At 32.0% G+C, this 21,467-nt stretch overlaps 3 protein-coding genes and 1 non-coding gene across 16 annotated transcripts; 2 read left to right on the forward strand and 2 right to left on the reverse strand.

The window, feature by feature from the left end:
• Window positions 1–4,857: 4,857 nt before the first annotated feature.
• LOC130813605 (protein FATTY ACID EXPORT 1, chloroplastic-like) lies at window positions 4,858–12,067 on the reverse strand. 12 transcript variants are annotated; one of them, XM_057679491.1, is made up of 7 exons: window positions 11,825–12,067; window positions 10,317–10,563; window positions 9,777–9,944; window positions 6,559–6,605; window positions 6,437–6,477; window positions 6,244–6,351; window positions 4,875–5,681 (listed from the first exon to the last, which is right to left on the reverse strand). In XM_057679491.1, exons 1-6 carry the CDS (start codon window positions 11,924–11,926, stop codon window positions 6,258–6,260), a joined length of 699 nt encoding a protein of 232 aa, XP_057535474.1. In that variant the 5' UTR covers window positions 11,927–12,067; the 3' UTR covers window positions 4,875–5,681; window positions 6,244–6,257. The 12 variants fall into 12 exon arrangements, with proteins under 12 accessions (XP_057535487.1, XP_057535441.1, XP_057535436.1 ...); XM_057679477.1 differs by having other exon boundaries at window positions 6,236–6,351; XM_057679485.1 differs by having other exon boundaries at window positions 4,876–5,660; window positions 6,236–6,351.
• On the forward strand, window positions 11,944–12,980 carry LOC130810946 (lichenase-like). Its single transcript, XM_057677067.1, has 3 exons — window positions 11,944–12,045; window positions 12,530–12,648; window positions 12,734–12,980. The coding sequence occupies exons 1-3, from the start codon at window positions 11,944–11,946 to the stop codon at window positions 12,978–12,980; spliced, it is 468 nt and encodes a 155-aa protein (XP_057533050.1).
• Window positions 12,098–12,226, forward strand: LOC130801188 (U11 spliceosomal RNA). Its single transcript, XR_009039528.1, has one exon. It is a non-coding gene; the product is annotated as a U11 spliceosomal RNA (small nuclear RNA).
• Window positions 12,981–13,337: 357 nt separating the features above from the next.
• LOC130813591 (protein IQ-DOMAIN 12) lies at window positions 13,338–17,377 on the reverse strand. Of its 2 annotated transcripts, none has more exons than XM_057679435.1 (6): window positions 16,974–17,377; window positions 16,252–16,373; window positions 15,378–15,683; window positions 14,725–14,922; window positions 14,506–14,586; window positions 13,338–13,922 (listed from the first exon to the last, which is right to left on the reverse strand). In XM_057679435.1, the coding sequence occupies exons 2-6, from the start codon at window positions 16,324–16,326 to the stop codon at window positions 13,407–13,409; spliced, it is 1,176 nt and encodes a 391-aa protein (XP_057535418.1). In that variant the 5' UTR covers window positions 16,327–16,373; window positions 16,974–17,377; the 3' UTR covers window positions 13,338–13,406. The 2 variants fall into 2 exon arrangements, with proteins under 2 accessions (XP_057535418.1, XP_057535413.1); XM_057679430.1 differs by having other exon boundaries at window positions 14,506–14,637; window positions 16,974–17,375.
• Between the last annotated feature and the right edge of the window lie 4,090 nt (window positions 17,378–21,467).

Here is a 21,467-nt window from a genome sequence, read left to right on the forward strand (position 1 = left end):
CCTTTTAATTGAATTCGATTTGACCCGATATAAAAAATGTATTAACAATTAGGTAAAAACCAACATGAACAAGCCCTAAGTTTAAAACTGATCCGAAACATTTAATCTAAAATCGACCCAATGACCTGAATGAACTTCTCTAGGAAAGCATAATAAGATGCTCTCTTAAGCCTCAGCCACTGAATACCGACGAAGAAAAAGGAAAACACAGTTCAAAGTGACAGAAAAAAGAGAAATGGGAGCAAGCAATTGATATACAGCAATCTCATGAAGATGGTTGTCAGCTTTCAAGAAAAGCTCCATGAAAATAAGTAATACTCCTATAGGAAGAAAACCCCACTAAATATAAGCATCTATATCTATCATGCAATATACCTTGGACACTCACACTCTCATATATCAGCTTTTATATGTGATGACTTATTTCATTCTCCATTGTTAGGTCACTTTCTAATTCAAGCTTTCCACCTTCACTATAGTCTATAATGGAGCATGCTAATAGCCCTAGATCATACTATAAATTATAATGTGCAGGGGTTTTTATGAAGTGTTGTCAAGAGTTCGTAGGGTTAAAGGACTATTTTCCATGCCCAACATTGTGAGGTTATAACCTATTGAAAGCAACATACTTTTTGGCATTTTGCAATCTCTTATTATTGTCATGGAAAGATTTACTTATTGAAGTCAGTTGACATCACTTAAATCTAAAATAAAATCTAGTAATATATAAATATATCCTAGATGAGTTAGTTAATATATTGTCATTCACGTCAGTTACTAGAGTTTAAAACCCATAAAATACGATTTTCATTAATAAAAATTTTACATTATTATTTTTTTTTCTAGATCCGTCACTGGCCCACTACTGATTTTGTCGCTATTCATACTTCCTTTCGAACTAATTAGTAGAATCCTCATTAACTATGTATTTTGTCGGTGCATGTGTACATGTATATCTTTGTGGTTCTCTCTAATATATGTACTGTTATTGTATGATGGCATGAAGTAAGCTCGACTACTAGTATATTATGTAATTGGGAATCGCCTCTAAAGCTAAAAGATAGTATGTTTTATCAGAAAACTGATAGAAAAGAAGTAATTACTTACAATTCTAAAAGAGATTTACTATTAAAACTAATTGGTAGTTGTAGGAGTTAATGTTGTAGTTTAGAAAGTGATGTATACTCTTCTCTTTCTTCGATGTGAACAACACACATGTAGGTAATAAATGGACATTTAATTGCGACTATAAACCAATGTTACTGGATAAGAATTTTGGGCTTTTAGAAAGATGATATTTAGGAAAATGGGAGTTGCAAAAATGTAAAAGATTAGATGAATTAGTGAGCATACTTTGAGGAATATAATTCGAAATGCATATATAAAAAGTGGTTATTAGGAGTTGCAAATAATGAGAAAATAATGAAACATAATTGTTTAAGATGGTTGTTTAGTTATGTGCTAAGGCGAAGTATTAGTAAAGTGGTTGAAAGGATTTAATGAGGGTTAGAAAAATTGAAGATGAACTAAATGATAGGTTCGAAAAATTATATAAAAAATTTAGACTTACTAGTTGAGATGATAAAAGGTTGAAGTGAATGAATAAGAATAGTTCATGTAGATGACCATTAGTATAGGTTTATTAGTTCATATACAGTCAAACCCAATCTTTTAGAATTAAGGCTTTAGCAATTTGTTGTTGTGTATGATGGCATTGGCAATGGTATATGGTAAAATGAAAAATATAGCAAAATCCGTAAAATGACTAGTAAAATCTCATATTTGATGTTTTGTGTAAATAACAATGTAATTACGTGGTGATGACTTTCTTTTTTCCTTAAAAGTCATGAAATTTGACAAAACAAAAATTAAAAAATTGCCAATCATGTCCTAAAATAAAAATATGACAAAATGAGTAAAAAGAACTATAATAGAATATGAGATAAAGTAAAACCACAAAAATATTTGAAAATGGGGTATTATCCTAGTGTTTTAGGATTTGACTTCTAGACTTTTGATGTAATTATACTTCCTCTAGTGCTTCTTTTACCTCTTTACTTCAAGTAAAATTAAAAGATTGTCAAGAATCCATTTTAGCCTACTTTTTATTTATGGAAGTTACATGTAACTTTTTTGTGTGACTTTGAACTTGGGTTTATGAAGACAAAAGGTAAAAAGGGAAAAAAATATGATCAAGAGAGGAACAATGGAGGGTGACAATCACTAATATCGATCCACATTATTTCTACTTGATTTGGTGGAAGACAAGAAAGGACATGTAAAAAGCAAGCTCATATTGCTATGGATTCATCTACTTTCCGACCATATACTCATCATGCCTCTTTCATATCCCATTAACATGTGCATTCTGCATTCATCGATGATTCTTTATTCCTTTGATTTTGCTGCATAACACAAGTTCAATTGAAAAATTTTGATATTATTTAGCAGATTTTATGGACGGAGGAAGTATGTTGATTGTTGATTGTTGATTATTAATATTCCTTATGTTTCATTAAGTTAATTACATCTGCTTTTTGCACAGTCTCCGAAACATAATTTAAATTTTTGAATCTATAATTAGAATGTGATAAAAGGGACAATTTTAAATAACCAATCATCTATCCGAAAAGGAATAATTTTTACACTTGTTCAAACCAATTTTAAATTGATTTTTTTTAAGTTTCATGATCACCCATTTCTCTTTAGGTAAGTTTAAGTTGGTCGATTTAAGGCTGAAAACCTGCACCAATTTTTAATTAATTTTTTTTACGTCTAATGATAGAAAGGTTTTGCACTATGCAAGTTCAAGTTGGCTTGTTTAGAGTTGAGCTATCCAATAATCACCTCTACCTATTTGACCGAGTGTAGTTAGAATAAACTAGAGTACACTAAACTAAACTAAATTAGAATGTTAATGAAAGTGTAAGAGTAAAGGCACTTAAGAGTGAAGAAAACACGAATGGAAAATAAAAAGATAACAAAACTATTTTTGGATGAAATTTAGTGGAAAGGAAAAGTGATTTGAATAATAACACAAAAAACAATTAGATGATATTAATGAGTAGTATGATGAGAAAATAAATTTATAGATAAAATTAAAGAAATGAAAGTGAACTCATTTCAAAAATTAAAAAGGGTGCAAAGTACTGAGATTAAAATAAAAAATATTGCAAATGTATAAGTAAAAGATAGAGTTTTCTCTGTCTCCAAAACATTGCCTCATTTTTCTATTTAATATGTTTCTTTTTATTATATCACAATTTTTTTTTACGAAAATGTTCCCACCACTTATATTTATTTTTGTCTATTCATTTTCACCTTCTTTAGTATCATCTATAGAATTTAAATGATCTCGTTATTTTTTAATCTTTATAAGATATAAAATTGTGATAATTTCTTATAGATGGATGAATATTTATTAGTGGTTGGCTTGATTTGTCAACAAGTTCAAATAACATAATCCGTCAAATCATTCCCAACCATGTTATTTTCCAACAATGGATTGGGGGGGCAGTTGGTCGTTAAATGAATACCTGCCACGTGTTCATCTAGACAGTTTGGTTCAATTTGTTGGGAAGTTAATTGCATCATTTCTAATTTTCTATTGTTTTTAATTATAATCTTATCTTATCTTTAAGAAAAATTGCTCTATCATTTTTGTTACTAAAAAGTACTACAAAAGAATTAGTGATTTTTTAGTCTGTTACTTTAAATTTATCTAATTTTTATTTCTTAAATTCTTACTTGAGACCGTCTTTATAAAAAGCGCGTTTCAAATGAACTGACCCATTATTAATAAAAAAAATAACTACTAGAAAAATGTGGGCCGTGTAATCCTATTTGAAGTTGGTGTTATAACCTATTGAAGTTAATATTATAACCTATTAGAGTTGGTATCATAACCTATTAAAGTTGGTATCTCCAAATAGGTTATAATACCAACTTTAATAGGTTATAACACCAACTCCAAAAATCAATTTTAATAGTTTATAATACCAACTTCAATAAGTTATAACACCAATTTCAATAGGTTATAACATCAACTTCAAATAGGATCAAATCCGCGTATCAGTTTTTAGATTTTTCTCTTTATTTTATTTGTTGGGCTTGGGCCTAGAGAACCGTCTCTTATAAAGACGGTCTCTCAGGAGAGGTGCTGTTTCAATTTCAGGTTTTGTCATATTCAGTTTTTAATTTTCATTTACACATTTAAGTTATTTTTCCATCTCATTTTTTACTATGACCGACACTCATTTTTTAATTCTCATATATTCAATTTAACTTACAAAGTTACAATTTATTTCATCCATATAAGCCTCGTAATTTTTATTAAAAAAAATATATATATTTATTATTTTTATTTTTTAAATTTTGTATCATATGTAATTAAAATTATTTCTTTGAGACTGAGGAAGTATAAAGTTTGAGTTCGTGCAAATAAAATGTACACAGATCCAAACCCTTAGACACTAATGGAGTATATGTATGAAAGTTTTATTACCTCTATGGCCCCATCCCAAATAGAGTACTTCTATATGTTTTCATTTGATTAAAATATTAATAATAAATTCGTATAAATAAAAAAGTAAACATATTTTTGATGAGAGAGTATAACAATCCATCTGTTATGAGTTTTAATACTCGTCGATCCTTATTTTTCCTCGTGTTAGAGTCAGATAAAGCTCTCATATATATGAGAAGTCAGGTAAATCGATTCGACATATGTATTTCTAGAGATAGAACACCTAATCTATACAACATACTTCCACTCGAAGAAGACCGGCATTGTGGCATCTTATTGTTTATTAATTTAAAATTCTGTAAGGACTTATTACTTTCTTCGTTTCATATTGTTTATTAATTTAAAATAAAAGGCTCTTATAATTTTGATCAAAACGTAACAAATAATATGAAACGGAAGGAATAGTATACAACTCTAAAAACGCCAATTGATAATGTGGGAATCATGCATCTTCCGGTGAACAATAATATTATCACTCTTTTCGTTATTTTTTTAATAATAGGGATCAGCTGAGGGTGGAAGGAGTGTATGAAAATCAAAATGGCTTTACTTGAGAAAAACTGGCACTTGCGTTTAAACTAAAACAAAAACAGGATTTTCATATTATCACTCTTAGTAGAACTTTCATCTAAAAGATAGATTTTAAGAGAAATGAAGTTTTTAGTAGTAAACATACCAAAACCTTTTGTTTTTAGTGTCTTCTCTTAGAATTCCCAAAAGACCATGGTATTGGTGGGTGATCTTTGGCTAGCCTAATTGGAAGGCATTCAAAGGGCCCAATTTATATGTAATACAGGAAGAAAAAGTGATTCTTATATTTAACTAAACCATAAATATAAATTGTTCTTTTATTTAGATATATTCGGTGTATCTCGCTCATAGAAAAATTACACTCCAAACTGGAAAAAATATTTCACATAAAAATTTAAGACCATTTCTTTCCTTTACGACAAATCATAAGACAATTTCTACCACACCGATGGGGAGAACGGGCATGTTTAACTTCATACGAACAAAGTTTATCGAAAATCGAGTCACCATATACTACTGTATGAGTATATCTTGCATTGACTGGAAATCATCATTTCTGCTCATCTTGCCATCAACCCTCTGTTGCTCGAACTTAATGCTTTACCTGAAATGTATGTGTCGGACCCTTGACACTCGTGATATGAGCAAGAGTGTAAGACACTTGAACACTTCACTAATTGATGATCTATTCAACTGTATGCTAACCCACTAATCGATGATTTAAAAAAGCCGAAGTGCAGTAACTTCCAAGCATGAGCAAGCAGCATCATGTGCAATGACGCGGTTACAAAAATTGACGCTCTTTTCATGCTAGCACAAAACAAGTCCGTCGCACACACTTTATTACTAAATCATAGAGCTTCATTATACATACAATTACATACAAGTAGTTTTCTATGACAAAATGTCACATGATTCGCTTGTCGCCTTGCTAATTGCAAATCGGAAAAAGCGAATTAAGATCGATTTTAGGCTATTTTTTTTGAGCGAATCGAGAATTCAAAAGGCGAACTAACTAGCGAATTTTGTTTCACTGCTATAGACAAAGACCAGTCACAATCTCTTATCTACACTGAATTCATTTTATGATCTCCAGCATAATAAACCATGGGTAAAGTCAAAATGAAGTATACAATCAAGCAAAAATTTGGAGAGGGGAAAGACATGATCAGAACATACAATCTAACCTTCAAATGCTTCGTCATGATGCAACTTCGGCTGCGGATTTCAATTTCTTTGGGGGTGGATTGCCTCCGGAAAGCAGCACATAAGTATAAAAGACCAACATGAAAACGCTGCACGGAATATAATGCCGGTGAGCAAAGAATCAGCATTTTACTAGTTACTACCATTGATAAAAGTGAGGTAACAGTTTTAAACCTCACTAAAGCATAGAGTCCTAACGGGAACAATTTTTTTGTCTGCAAAAGCGCGAATTATCCCATGTCAATAAGAAAGCACCAGCCAAAACTATCTGACAAGGACAAAAAAGTTTCACTTACCACTGAGTAGGTTTTGAAGTTCTTCCAGAACAAGGTGGCTGCAAGAACTGGACAACAAATGGAAAATGATGCATGAGTTAAACATGCTAAAGATTATAAAGACTGCCACAATAAACCAGAATTTCAAAGATCCATTTTGTAGTATTCAAGAGAAGAAAATGGGCGGCGGAAATGGGTATCAGGTTTATCGGTTAGTGATGTAGACAAAAAATATGCTATCCTCATCGCTACTTAGCATAAAATCATAATGTTTACGGTTGTTGATCTAAAATCACGAAAATGATCCATTTGATGGTCATCAATAAGGTCGAGATGAAAAAGATCCCAAAAGCATATCCACGGTGGTGAGTTTACATCCGATAAGTAGAGCAATGAGTTGTTAGCTAAATGAATTTTAAATTCTGATTCCTTGCGTTCTTCCCAATCCTGCTAACAAAGATTTGAGAGTCTGGGTCTTCAAGTTCATCACTTGGTTCAATACTTATTTATATAAAAAAAAATTAACCTACAATTATAAATTCCCCAGACACTCGCTTTCCGAGGACTCTTTGTGCACCAGGCTGCTCTTTTTACAATCATAAATTCACATGTCGTTCACTCAAGATGAAACTTATAAAAAAAGGTGTACGATAAACCTCAAAGTCTCAATCTTCACACACAAAAACACACGGCAAATAAAAACTCAATTCTTCCATAAAAGGTGTAATATTAAACTCAATTCTCCCACATCAAACCAAATATTACTCATACATAAGGCAACATCAACTGCACCTTGACTAATTCCATCAACTAAGCCATAAAAGTTGATACTTCTTCGCAGTTAATTTGTCTTATAACACTATAACATGCACCCCAAAGGCAAGGAGACACTAGGAAAAGAGCTTCATGCACTAGAGTTAAGGCAACTAGCCAACAACTTGAACATGTAATAAAGCGATGTGGCTCAAATCTCTAAAATCCAATACAGCCCTCATAAGGCATGATAACGGAAAAGGATGACAACAGGTAAGAAAGTAACGGAGATCTCTCAGGAGAGACTCGAGAGCCAGATGGAGGGAGTTCTTTGCCTCAGATACAGAGGATGGAGATGTTGCAGCCTTTTTCTTTGATCTAATAATTGGTTAAAAAGCTCCCAGACGCTAGATATAGCAAACAACTTAGATGATAAGATTACTAAGACTAGAACCTAGTCCAATTTCTTAAGTTCAAGACTACAATGCCTTTGTTTGTAAGACACTAAGACCAACCAAAAACCGACTTCCAACATGTTCAGTAAGAGAATTGGAAGAAATAAACAGATTAGTTTCATAAAATTACTTCCATCCAGATTTAGGCGCGTCCAGCATTTCAGTTTTCAATACCTTATGCAAGTGCATACACTGAAATATTCAAACGTAACTTAAATATTGAACCATTGAGCCAAAATCGCTTTAGCACAATGCAAAAACATGTTAACATGAACAAAATAACTACTCATGTAGTATGAATTTTGTTTGTGTCACAACACACATTCTATGTTCTTTTTTCCGATTTAATTTGGAGAAATTAACATTTATAATCCCCACTGTGAACCATTCCCACATAGATCCCAATTATTCCCAAAAAATCCCGACTGCTAACCACCCTATCCAAAACAATTTTAACGTTACACGTAAGTTGTAACCTATAATTCTGGAAAATATATTTTCTTAAATAAAATTTGATAACCATTAGGATTTAGATAATCTCAAGCCCCACATGTATTTTAGGTTTCTATCTCATTGCCCCCTTATCAACACCATGTCACCATTAGCACTGCAGATGCGCCCCTGCCACATTTCTACTCTCCTTTATTGTCTATTGAGTTCTTATTAAAGTAAGGGCAGTTGGTACAAACTTGTTCATTCAGCTGCATAAAAATTAAAAATGTTGCAATGGTTTCAATACCAAAAAATAATTGTCTTTTGGCTCATGCTAATCAGGGAAGGGTACCCTTGATTTGTATTATGTTTGATTTGCCTGCCTTCATTCTGTTTTTCCACTTTGGCTAAAAAAAAAGCCAAATTCATACTCCATTTGTCCCGAAGATAATACCCCAAGTCTTTTATCTCCCATTTCTCACTCACTAAGACTTTGACTCCCCCATTGCAAGTTTGGGGGTAAAAATCACATTTCCACAGCCATCAAAATACATTGGACCACCACTCCAATGGCAAGGCTAAACAACACCAACACCTCCCATCCCCAACATGCCCCACCGCACAAGTCATAACCACATCACATAATAAACTTTCACTATCATCACGAAAAAACATGATAACTTAGAAAATCATCTCACCATGTCCCATAATCCGTAGAACTAATAATTCCTTCCTTCGAAGTCACCATTGTTAGCACTTCCATCACCTAGCCCCCTTTCACAAGCACTACCACCTATCTAGATCTTAACTCTGGACTCCACCAAATTCTGGAACATCCAAGCCTACCCAAGTTAAAAAATCAAAACCACTAAATGATGGGTATACAATAATTTCACCTTCCACCGTAATATGGTGCAACAACAAAAAGCAAAAAAAGTGCAACACCGACCAATGACCTACCAACTCTGAAAACATCAACTTCACCACCGCAACATATGAAGCAATAAAAAAAGAAAAGAATGATTGCTAAAGAATATAAAAAACACCAATGGCATTCCCATCACAAAAAAAGGTTGGCAAATTTTTTAATTTGGCCATTGTGGTCAGTGTTTAATGCGAGTTAGGTTTAAAAACAGCACTCCAAGGCATTTATGTTTAGAAGAGTGGTGGCAAGCAAAGGACTGAAGTAGTTGATGAGCACGAAGGTGGTTCTTGAGAAGATAAATATAAAAGCTGAGTGGAGGAGATAGAGAGCAACGAGGATGACGAACTAAAGATAGGTGTGGTCAACAAAAATGACAATGGCAAAGTGTGGTCAAGTGATTCAAACAAGCTCAACAACCCTGGCCATAAAGTAAGCTGGTGATAACTAGCGTGTAACAAGAGCACAATATTAAGGTCAAACCACTCACATGAGATATTGATCCATAAAAAGCGTTAAAAATCCTAAGTAGTCCAAACAACTATTGCTACAATACTCTCAACCATAATGGTCCATAATAGTTCTCTTTGATCTATCATGTAGTCTATGAATGGACATAACATTTTAAAAGGACCATTAAAACCGTCAATTAAAACACAATAGTCCAACACATGTACCTGCTTGTCCAATGATAAAAGGGTACGACGATTTTCCTTGCTTCCAAACCTTTAAACTGAATGTGCTAAATGCTAGAATAGAACCTCCAAATAGAACACCCGTGCTAAGAGATGCCAAGTTCCTCGAGAAAATTGAGCCAAAGACTCCACCAGTCAGAATAAAGCCACCTATTTCATGTCAAAACAATCAACTTGCAATTCAGTCTTTTGCTTTATAGCACGTATCATTAAAGTATGCTAAGTTTTCTTATTTTGGTTTAACTAATCATCACCGTTGCCTGTACATATATCCTATACGCTTAGATTCTTTTATCTGAAATAAACAATCTTAACACATATGCAAAACCAAACCCTTTATTTAGCACAACATTTTAAAGACATGTGCCATTTAGTGGAAATTCTTTTACTTTTGATTTAAATGTTGATGCATCTATACATACAACAACAAACTTTCAAGTTATGCGTACATAACTTACAAGATGCAACATGTCCATCTATGTTGAAGAAATTCTAGAATTTGAAATGTCCAAACACACTCACCAAAAGGAATTCCAAAACAAAAGTCATGAATCTTTGCTGTATTCTTCTTTCCAACAACAGCTGGATCCGGAGATGCATTGACGCCAACCTTTCCGTTAACATTGGCATGCTCCTCTACCCCTGGATACAACTTCACTACTGGTTCTACACTGGAGCTTGATTGATCAGCAACATAGCTTAGCTTAGGCATGTTGCCAGCACTCGAAGTTTCATCATCATGTCCTTCAACGCTCATAACAGCTGATATCTATATAAAAAAAAACCTTCCACCGTCAATACCATTCAAGAGGAAATCAACCACAACACCCACAATTTAGTGCTGTTCCTATGTAATAACAAAAATCCGAATTTCAATTATGACAATATTCAGAAGTTGAATGCTATTCTCTTAAACTTATTTTTGATTAATTAACTTGTTTCTATTGAATTATACTTATTTTCTTGATAGAACTCGCTTATTTTTTAATTTTTTCTTCAATATAGAAATAATAGACGGTTGTGGGTTCCACATCCGCCCCAATTGGTGGGTTAGGGGTGGATATGGGTATAAAAAGTTTTGTGTGATGGGTGATGTGTATGAGATCATACTCCCCCCATATCCACCTCTTCCCAGCTCCCTCATACTTCTATATATTACTTATTAAAAATTATTGGGGAAAGTTAGAAGTTTTAAACTCTTTAAGAGGTTGCTTTATGATTTATTGAGATTTATTTTAGATTTGGTGAAGACTTTTCTAAAATGCGAATTTAAAATGTTAATTTAACAATAAACGATGGTATGGAGCACATAAAATGAAGCAGATACAAGACGATATACCCTCATATAGTGACTAGGTTTTGAATACATATACACAGTCATAAGTGTGAAAATTGTACCCAACATGGATGGTGGCCAGAGGCAAAACTATAATAAAATCAAATTCGATAATTTAAAAAAGTACATGCATTGACGTTTTAGTTACCGCGATTGTCTAGACTGAGTTATATACATAAGTTTATTGTTTTTGGTTGACATTATTAGCTTAATGTATACCTGTCCCTGATGGTGGCATGATAGCCAAGTGAATTTTAGATGTGTATGAGCATGGAGGGGCTATCCGCTCCCACCACTCATGTTGCCATCCCTACTTGGATGTGAATGCTGGACTTATTTATAGAGAAAATTTCTAAAACAAAAATTAATTCAGTAGCATAACAACTTTCAAAATACAAATTCTGATTTCAGCATCACTATTGCATCAACTTTTATCAAATTCGACCATAATTTTTCTGGACAATCATAAATCAAATCATTCTAATTAATCTCAAGTGGCACAAATTAATCAATAACAATTGCATCCAAAATAAACATAGCATGTTCACACATATTATATGGTTTCCACCACCAATAAAGGAATCACGGACTTTTTTCATCAACTTTCAACATTGTAGGGTTTACGAAACTGTTGAATTCAATAGTTTAAGAAATCAAATACAAAAATTAGGGCTTTCACAGAGAATTAAGATACCTTTGGACGATAAATGAGGATCGAAAGTGATCGGCGTTGCTGAAAATGAAAATTGATTTTAATGGAGGAGAAGCATGATAACTGAGAGATCGTAGACGACATTTTGAGATCTCGAATTAATGATAATCCAAAAGGTTAGCTATACCATATCTGCAAACATATGTTGTCCAGCTGCTGTACAGAAAAATTTATGCTTGTCCCACATCGACTTAGAAGAAGAGGTAATTAGCAATGACTAGCTATAAAGAAGACCAAACGGCCTAATGTCAAATTTAAAAGGGTCGGTTGGCTAATTATGCCATGCTCACCCTTTGATTTGGTGAGTGCTGTATGGCAATCAAGACATATGGCCGACATAATTTGTGCAAACTAGAAGGGTTGGCTCGCTCGGCCGACCCTCAATCCCAGTTAAACAAATTTATAATCCATTGCTAATTTTTTAATTCAAGTTTAATCGTTGATTATATTGACCATGATTCCTTTGTTTGCCAAAAGCTTTCTGAAGCAATTTGTAGACTGTACTTGCCAAATCAACTATCCATCAAGAAAATTTTCACATGATATGACCATTTGCAATGCCGAAATCACTTCCCTTGATCCTTTTAACTGCTGAGTCGTGGGTGCACCCTTTTACTTGATCCTTTTAACTGCTGAGTCGTGGGTGCGAACACCTCCTTTTTTATCACTTTGCAACGCCTTGAAAAGGCGGCAGCTCGTTTGACATTGCAGCCCTTAAGAACCCATACACAGATCCCCCATCAGATATATCTTATCCCAATGATGGTCGATAATTACCCTTACTATGTCCTTATTATGAACCCAAAGTTAACACTCGACTCAACACTCTTGAAAAGATCAGAAGGAAACTTGTTCAGTTGCTTGATGGATGCCATGTACTTGGCCCTCTAGCGCCGGTTATAAATCACTTGATATTGTTGTGACCGAGACTGGATGGCCTTTAGCTGGCGGAATTACTGCCAGTGTCGAGAATCAGATTCAAAATGTCAAGAACGTTTGTCCAAATAGGCCTAACAAGCCTATTGAGACTTATTTGTATTCCATGTTTGATGAAGATGTTCAGGGTGCAGCTGCGATTGAGAGGCATTTTGGTTTGTTTACCCCTATGAAAGAACTGAAGTTCGAGCTTAACTCTTAAACGAGATCGATTTCATGTATGTAAATGTAAAAGAAATTATATACACACAAATCTGTTTTTCATGAGTGTACAAAGATAAGTCTTGAAATTTTGGCCAAACAAAAAATATTTTCGTATTATGTTCTATTGTATAGAAGAAACACACGCGCGCACACAAAAGATACAGGAACAACAGGGTAAAACATTCAGAAAAAAACATCAACAAAAAGGTATTGTCACCAGCCTCAAGTCGTGAACCAACCCAACTCAACACGCTCATTTTATAACCTACCTATATGTTAGTGATTCAACACTTCACTCTTTTGTTTTATCAATCTCGAGCACACATTTAGAATTAACCAAAACTTATACGAAAGAAAAAGAAGAAACTCATCGATATACAAGCTTAACGGTGAAGAGAAGAAACCTCGAGTTTAGCCATAGTGCTTAGGATGAGCAATTAGTCCTCCTAAGTGCACTAGACTCACTATTTAGTGAAGACCAAGAAGAATGAAGTCTACTTTTACATGGTGATCCATAATGCTCGAAGCAAGTATCAAAATACCCTAACCTTTGTCTTGGTGTGCTCATGGATCTCATCTTTGCCTTGGCTGATTCCGTCACAGCCATGTAAGTCGGAAACATTGAAGAGTTAAGTAGATGACAATCATCGATTCCTCGGTTTAGCCTCATATGAGAAAATGATCTCCTAGGATGTGAAAACGGAGAGTTTGCTTCTTCTGTATAATTCGGTTTTGCTAGACTTGTAGCTCTTGGTTTGATCCTTAAGTTTGTCCCTAAGTCCCAACTTCTTGTATTTGGATGCTGCAACTCTGAGAAGGTGCTTTCTGAATACCCTTTGTCATGAATATCTTCCTCAGCCCATTCTTTTCTTAAGAAACTTTTCCCTTCATTGTATCTAATTGGCATTGTTTCTACTAGCATTTGAGAACATTGCCTCTCCTACAAAATATCATTAGAAGTTTAGCGCAATTTGTTATTGCATGTTCACTTCAGCTTTGTTGTATGCCAATAATAATGAATTTATGCTTAATTTTGTGAAAAAAAGCTTTTAAATCAAGCTTAATTATGCATTTTTCTACATGAACTTTTATTAACACTCATTTGTTTACTGAATTTGTTCTCCAAATAGACTATTGTTTTCTGTCAAGAAACCAATTCAATCAAAAACTTAAATTCATGGTCGTAGCCCTATTATATATTATATACCTTATTACGTCAAGTCACACGAGATCGCTTTGGACAATAAGTATGGATGTATATGCTCTCCTCATACATGCTATTTAATATTTCACTTGAGATGAGGGGTGGATATTGCGATGAGAAGTAGCTTAGATTAGAATTGTGACCCTTTATGTCACGCTTGCTCTGATACCATTTTAATGAACCAATCCAATTAAAAGCTTAAAATGATGGTTCTAGCCCCTAAATATGTTATATATTCCATCATCACTTGAGCTTTTAGTTGAGTTAGTTCCTTGATGGTGTGACAACTCACGACCATAGAAGAAATGAAGTCACTTACGCGATGAGAGAATGAATATTGCTTCATTCTCTCTCTTCTGAGGACGGCCTCTTGCTTCCTCAAATAAATTGATTCAATTTCCTGCTTCGAGAACAAACTATCAGTCCATTGCCTCTGGCTCTGGGTTTGAAGCTGTTCAATTGAAATTTCTTTTCTTTAGGAAAGAATATATGTAATGCACTTTAAGAATCATCCCAGCTATCATAAGTATGACTATACCTTAGATCGTTCTCCCTTTTCGTTTATTATGCTAAGAGATTGATCATTATTTACATGAAGAACATTTTTTGTTTGGACAACTTGTGTAGGATTATTCAAATGCTGGAGTTGTGTGTTCATTCGACGTCTTACAGCATTTCCTCTTGCTATTGCTTGTATTCTTACCACTCCTTTCAGTGCTCTTAATGCCTTTCTTGCCTGAAAATTTATAAAAATCAAGCTTAAAATTTGATTACCACCTCAAAATGACTTATCAAATTATGCGTACTTTTTATTTATGAAAACTTACAATGCTGTTGCTGCCAAGGATTTATCAGAATTAATTTTTTTATTATCATTAACAAGATCAGGTTATTTACATTTACCCCAAGTGCTTGAAAAGTGACCGCTAAACAAAATGACTTATGAAATTACGTGCATTTCTACATAGGTCTGACAAAAGCTGACCCGATCTAAAGCAAACCCGAAATAAGTGGGTATCAGTTGGGACTTTTGACCCAATAAATTGAATAGGTCGATCCAACCTAATCTGTACAAATGGGTTAGGTTCAGATAAAAATTTTAATCCTAAAAAAATGTGTATTAATCTAGAGACTTCAAATATCAGCTTAAGTTTTTAGTTTAAGTCTTAAAAGTTAATGCAAAAGTCTTACAAGATAAGCTCTGAAAGCAGTTTGAATCTTGATGGCAGCTAAGTGGTGAACACCACTTTCTTGTTGCCGCAACGACGAATGTCGGGACACGCCGGCTAGCCGGACTACCTCAGCAGCTGCCTGGGCAGCAGCCACTGCTGCCTCGGCTGCAGCAGTGGTGGCCCGTGCAACATTCAGTGCATGCTGTAACTGTTCTTTCTTGGCTTCATTTAATGACTTTTCTGGTAATATAGATGTTGTAGTTGTAGTAGGAAGTTGTTTGAACCTAAACCTATCAAATAACCAGCTCCATTGCTTTGATTTTCCCTATAAAAAGGGTATAAATTCAAATTTTTGGCCATTGTAAAGACGCAATATAACAACTAATGATTTCAGTGTTGATTTTGATATTTTATGAACCCTAGTCAAAATGAAATAAATGGACACTCTTTATAGAGGGTTGAATTTGAATTTTAATGATTGGCAAAATAACAGAAAATGGATTCTTATATATTATAATTATCATTATAAATATAAACGTACCATATATTTCTTAATGATAAAAGATTTAATATATCTAATAAAAATGCATGCTAAAGTTAAGGTATTGAGCTAAAGTAAAGTTACAATTTTACAAACGATGTTCTACTTCCTACGTGATAATATTGCATATTGGGCCCCTTTCTAGCCTTGGGCGGTTGGGCCCTAGCAAATGCCTACTTTGCTTAGGGTTATAAACGACTCTGATTGAGCTTCAACCATTAACTTAAGCTTTTGGCTGAATTTAATTTTGTATATAACATATTCTTGAAGTTTCGATATATGTATATACTCTGACAATGAGAAGATATAATCAATAGTTGGTAGGTGTGAACAAGAAATTATTTCTTTGAACCTTTTTTGCTTTTGGTTTGGACTCACAGCTGATTAGATTTTTCAGAATCTGAAACCAATAATTCTCTTTAGCCATAAGATTGTAAGATTGAAGATTGAAGACCAATCTCAATAATTAATTTCCTGAAATAATTAAGAGGGAAAAATAAATCAATGTCCATTAACAAATTAACAATATTACAACATTTTGTTATGCCAATATCGTTTTAAGGGTTATGCGGCTCTCACCTAGGTGCAGTTCAAGCTAAAATTAAATATATACAAGTACGTAATCTTACTCTTATAATAGTAATTAGACCATTCTTATTAATGTTGTATCAATGATAACAAATATTAACTATTACTACTAATTCTATAGTTTAGCTTCAAAAACATACTCTTATGGCCCCTAATAAGTTTGATATATATAAGGATTGATATAAATAGCAAATAATATTTTTGTGTGGATGGAAATTTGAAAAGTAATGACATTAATGAAATATAAATAAATTTTGCAAAGTATATAGGTAAAACAACAAAAATGAATATCGTAAAAAACTCGAAAAAGATGAAATATTTCTATAAAAGAGAATTTAACTTAAACGAAAGAAATAAAGACATAATCCAATTAGGCTTATGAAAAAGTACTTTATTAATTGTCTAATCCAAATATCATCAAAGGAGAAAGTTTAGGAAACTAAGAAAAAATTACTTGTATAGTGGAGTATAACATATCACACATACCTTTGATATTACCACTTCTTGTTCAAAGTAGTGATTGACATTCTTCAATAATAATCTATATAATTCTTATCAATAATTCTTCATTATAAAATAAATAAAAAAGTGAATTATTTTTCTTAAATTTTTTTAAAGAAAAATGAAAGAAAAATATGCCAAAAGAAAAGGAACAAAGAGAGTGAGAAAAGGAAGAAAGTAGAGAAAACACAATACAAGTAGTGTGTGGTTTGGTGTGACTAAGAAAGAAAGAAAGAAAGGAAGGAAGAAAGGGAGGGAAGGCCTTTTGAAAGAGGTGTCAAGTAGAAGCTTAATGTCATCCCTACTTATAACTACTTATGACTGATTCCATTTAGGAATAGTCTATTACTTATGATATGAACTATGGTAGACCACTATACTTTTCTAAGTCATAGGTGCAATTCATTGCTTAACGCCACCTTTGATCTTTTTATATTCTTCAATTTTCTATTTTTGTACTTTTCATGCTTCCTTATAATATTATAAGTATATTCTTGTAAAAGTCTAAACTTAAATGATTATTACCTATTTTACCGAGTTTGCTATGCATACACTGCATAAGATAAAGAGATATTACCATCCCAAAATTATATGACAATGAGAAGAAAGGCTCTAATAACTTATAAAGTAGCACATCATCTTTAATTTGTCGATGTAAGATAAACTATCCCAAACATGAAACATACTTGCTCTTCTTTTAAATAAGGGAAGAGAAGGAGTGATACTTGCCATGTTTGCTATGGCTTAAATTTTTATTATATAAATATTGTTCTTCATCTAAAAATCCTAAAAGATAAAATTAATACAAGTTGTATCTTAAAATGGTTTAACAAATAGAATGTTGAGGCTCTCATAAACACATTTCACCGAAAAGTGTTCAAAACAAGCTCAACCTGATAATCATCCGACCTTATATAAGATCGATTGGACTTTAACCCCACTTCAAAAATAAATTTACAATAACAAAAAAATAAATATGGACATAAAATTTAATTTTAACCCGATCCAAATTTATAGGTGTACACTAATTAAATCCACGTAAAATGAAAAAAAAAATAGAGATGTTGATATGCAATAATATAGAAAGTGGTGTCAGTTGGGCAAATGGAGTAAAGTAATGCATGTGGGTGTAGGGAAGCTAAAGGCAAAGTGATGTAATGTCTTTAAGAGTGGAAAACATTCAGCCAAAACGAACTCAATTATTGACTGCTCATAGGAATTATATCCACACCGATGTAACCTTCCTGAATTTACATCTGATTCAGTGAAGCTGACAAATTATACTTGTATTATTAGTTACATGGTGATCCCATTTTTCGTTCTTCAATACAAAATATATAGCGTCGTCTAACACCATGTGATGTCTTCCCATCACTTTTTAGCATGGTTAGCCCTATCCTGGTTCTTCTTTAAGCCGGTTTTACGGATTTCAGGGTGTGAATATCTCAAAATTCAAATCTCAATCTTTAAAACTTTGTAACGTTAGATTACATCAATTTTTATCATTTTCTTTATTATTTGAATCCATGTGAATTTCTTTCCATTTTTTATACTTTATCTCCAGACTTTTATTATTCATTTCTTTTTTTTTATAGGAACTTGTTAATGAATGCTCTAGAAAATCCATTTATAAGGATTAAGTCAGTTTTAAATAGTAAACATGAATATTTGCTAAAATAAACACACCTATTTGTTTATATTTTATAACTATTTTTAAATTTTTTTTTATAAGTCAAGCAATTAGAAATAAATAATAGTTGAGTTTATTTTTAGTAGAACAAGTAAAATTAATAATAAATTTATTTGGGGAAGGGAGGGAGAAATAGTCTTATTTTTAATTATTTAGGCATTTAGCTAAAATCCATGGCTAATCTTTACACAAAAGATAGCTAGCGATAAGTGTTACTATTCAGTGTACCCTCCAACTCAGTACAGCATGATGATATAATTATGAAGTTAGAAAGTAATACTCTTTTCTATTGTGATCAAATGAGTCATTTATTAATATTGGTTATTGATTACTCTTAGCTAGTATTTAGTTATAAATATATAAGTTAAATATAATCAAGTGGAATTTAATTTAATTCGTCTTAAGATAAATTTTATTATTATAATATTTTAATAATTTTTAGCCTAGTATAATAAAGATACTTTATCCGTTCTCAAATATTTGTCGCATTACAGTTATTGACATTATTTATCGTTTAACCTTATTTTATATATTACAGTTAATGTGTTTGAAAAAATATAATTAAATAGAATCTTATTATAATTTTTAGATAGAAAAATAAATAAATAAAATAAAACATATAATTATGTGAAAAATCAAATATAGTAAGTAGTGGAAACGAACAAGTATTCAAAATAATTGAGAGTATATAGCTAAACACTCAGTGATAAAGGCCTTCCAATTTTGTGGGGGCAGAGTACTTGATGCCCCTTTAATCAATTCACTGTTTTAACAAAAATCAATACACGTGAAGGACTATCCAACCTTTGACCCACATACCCTTTAGTCTCTAAACTTAAAAATTTAATTTCTATAATACTTGCTGCATTTTCTATTTTTGGCAATTTCATATTACTTGCTACATTTTCGTTTTTAGTAATAAAACAATCATTTAAAGTTCTATCTACCCCTATTTTTATCTTACTCTATACTCTATACTCTATAATAAAATATATACTATACTCTATAAAGTAACCTAACAACCTATTTTTCCTTTTTCTTTTTCAATTAACAATAATAAAATACTATACTCTATAAAATAAACAATCAGCTACAGTGTAGGTCAATCACTTTTCTTAATTCCCGTGCCCATGCAAATGTAGCAACAATTATGGAACGGAGGAAGTACAATGATTAGATTAAATTTAATTGAAGTTTACCCGAAAATAATTCAAACATAAAAATAAAGTCTTATTGATTAATAGATTAATTTTATTTGATGATTTGAATCAAAGGCGGATTAAAAAAAATAAATTATAAAGGAACCATGTTAATTAAAGCATATATACAGAGAATGACTATTGAGTATTTTAATTTATGTATCGTGTTATATATCATGTTAAAAATAGTAAAACTAAAATGAGAAGATGGAGGGATTATTTTGAAGAGTGATTTTGCACTTAAGTTTTTTGAACTAATTAGATTTTAAGTTAAATTAATAATAAAATGATGTGATATCTATCAATAGATTATATATATGGATGTCTTTTGAGTTGTCCAATAATCTCTCTTATCCCAAAAGTCCTTGCTATGAATGTTTTTTCCTTGAAAGTATGACTACTCCATTGTTTCAATCTTTCTATATAATGTGGTACCAACTTAAAGTTGATGTCAATTAAACAAAAGTTATCGGAATAGATTCATTATACTTGTTATATTTGACTTTTTATGTTATTTAATGTATTATTTTTGTTTATTTATTTATATATTAATTCATACACATCTAAAATTTATAAAAAGCTAAAATTATTAAAATATGTGAATAGACGATTCAAACAAGATCCCAATTAACTATATTTTATCTTACACAATAACAACAATATGTAAAATAAACTTGAATGATGAATAATAACAAAATTCATAATATAACGAGTATTTCAGAACGGAGGAAGTGTCTAACTGGTCTTTTATTAGTGAAAGTGACATGAAGTCTTCAAAATAGTAAATATAAATGAGAAAATTTTCATTTGGAACAATGAATTCAAATATGTAAATAGCCACCAATGTATAATGTCAACTAATAAAGGCACTTGAAGAAAATGTTACAAAAGTGATAGATGTTAAGGACTTTAAATTGGTTTACTTCAAAGTTTTTTATCTCATCTCTTTTTTATTTGATTGAATCACTTTTTAAATAATTTTTTTTCTTTTTGTTTCAAGTAATTAAGTTGGTAATTAAAGAAGATTTGGAGATGGTCATTATCTAAAGGAAACAAATTATGAATGATGATGCATGCAATTAGAAATCATATGTGTCATTTGTGTTCATAATTACACACACTCCTTCTCATCATTAAGCAATGTTTGTAATTATTCAATGCCAAACAACATATAAGTATTCTTCTATCCCAATAAATTCCATAAAGGCATTTCGTAAAAGAAATTACGGGAAAAGAAGAAATGTGATTAAAATGTAAGTTTGAATGTGTTGATAAAAATTAACGAAATAATATTAACCATAGCTGAAAATAGAAATACAGTAAACTTGATAAAATAGACTAAAAAGAAAAATAAGGCAAATTTCGTTGGAAAATGAATATATAAAATAATAGTTAAATGACAGTAAGTCTATATGATAATTATAGTCTAATTGTATGTTAGTTTGCAAATATAAAATTTATGGTCCCAAAAACAATAGATTCATACATGTGGAACAACGTACACCTTCAAAACTGGTGTATATTAATTTGTTCAATGTTTCTTTAAGGGCCAGGGTGGATCTAATGGCCAAGGGCCGAAAGAAGATTTCC

The sequence above is a fragment of the Amaranthus tricolor genome, chromosome 1 (assembly GCF_026212465.1).
Source record: "Amaranthus tricolor cultivar Red isolate AtriRed21 chromosome 1, ASM2621246v1, whole genome shotgun sequence".
Taxonomy (NCBI): Eukaryota; Viridiplantae; Streptophyta; class Magnoliopsida; order Caryophyllales; family Amaranthaceae; genus Amaranthus; species Amaranthus tricolor.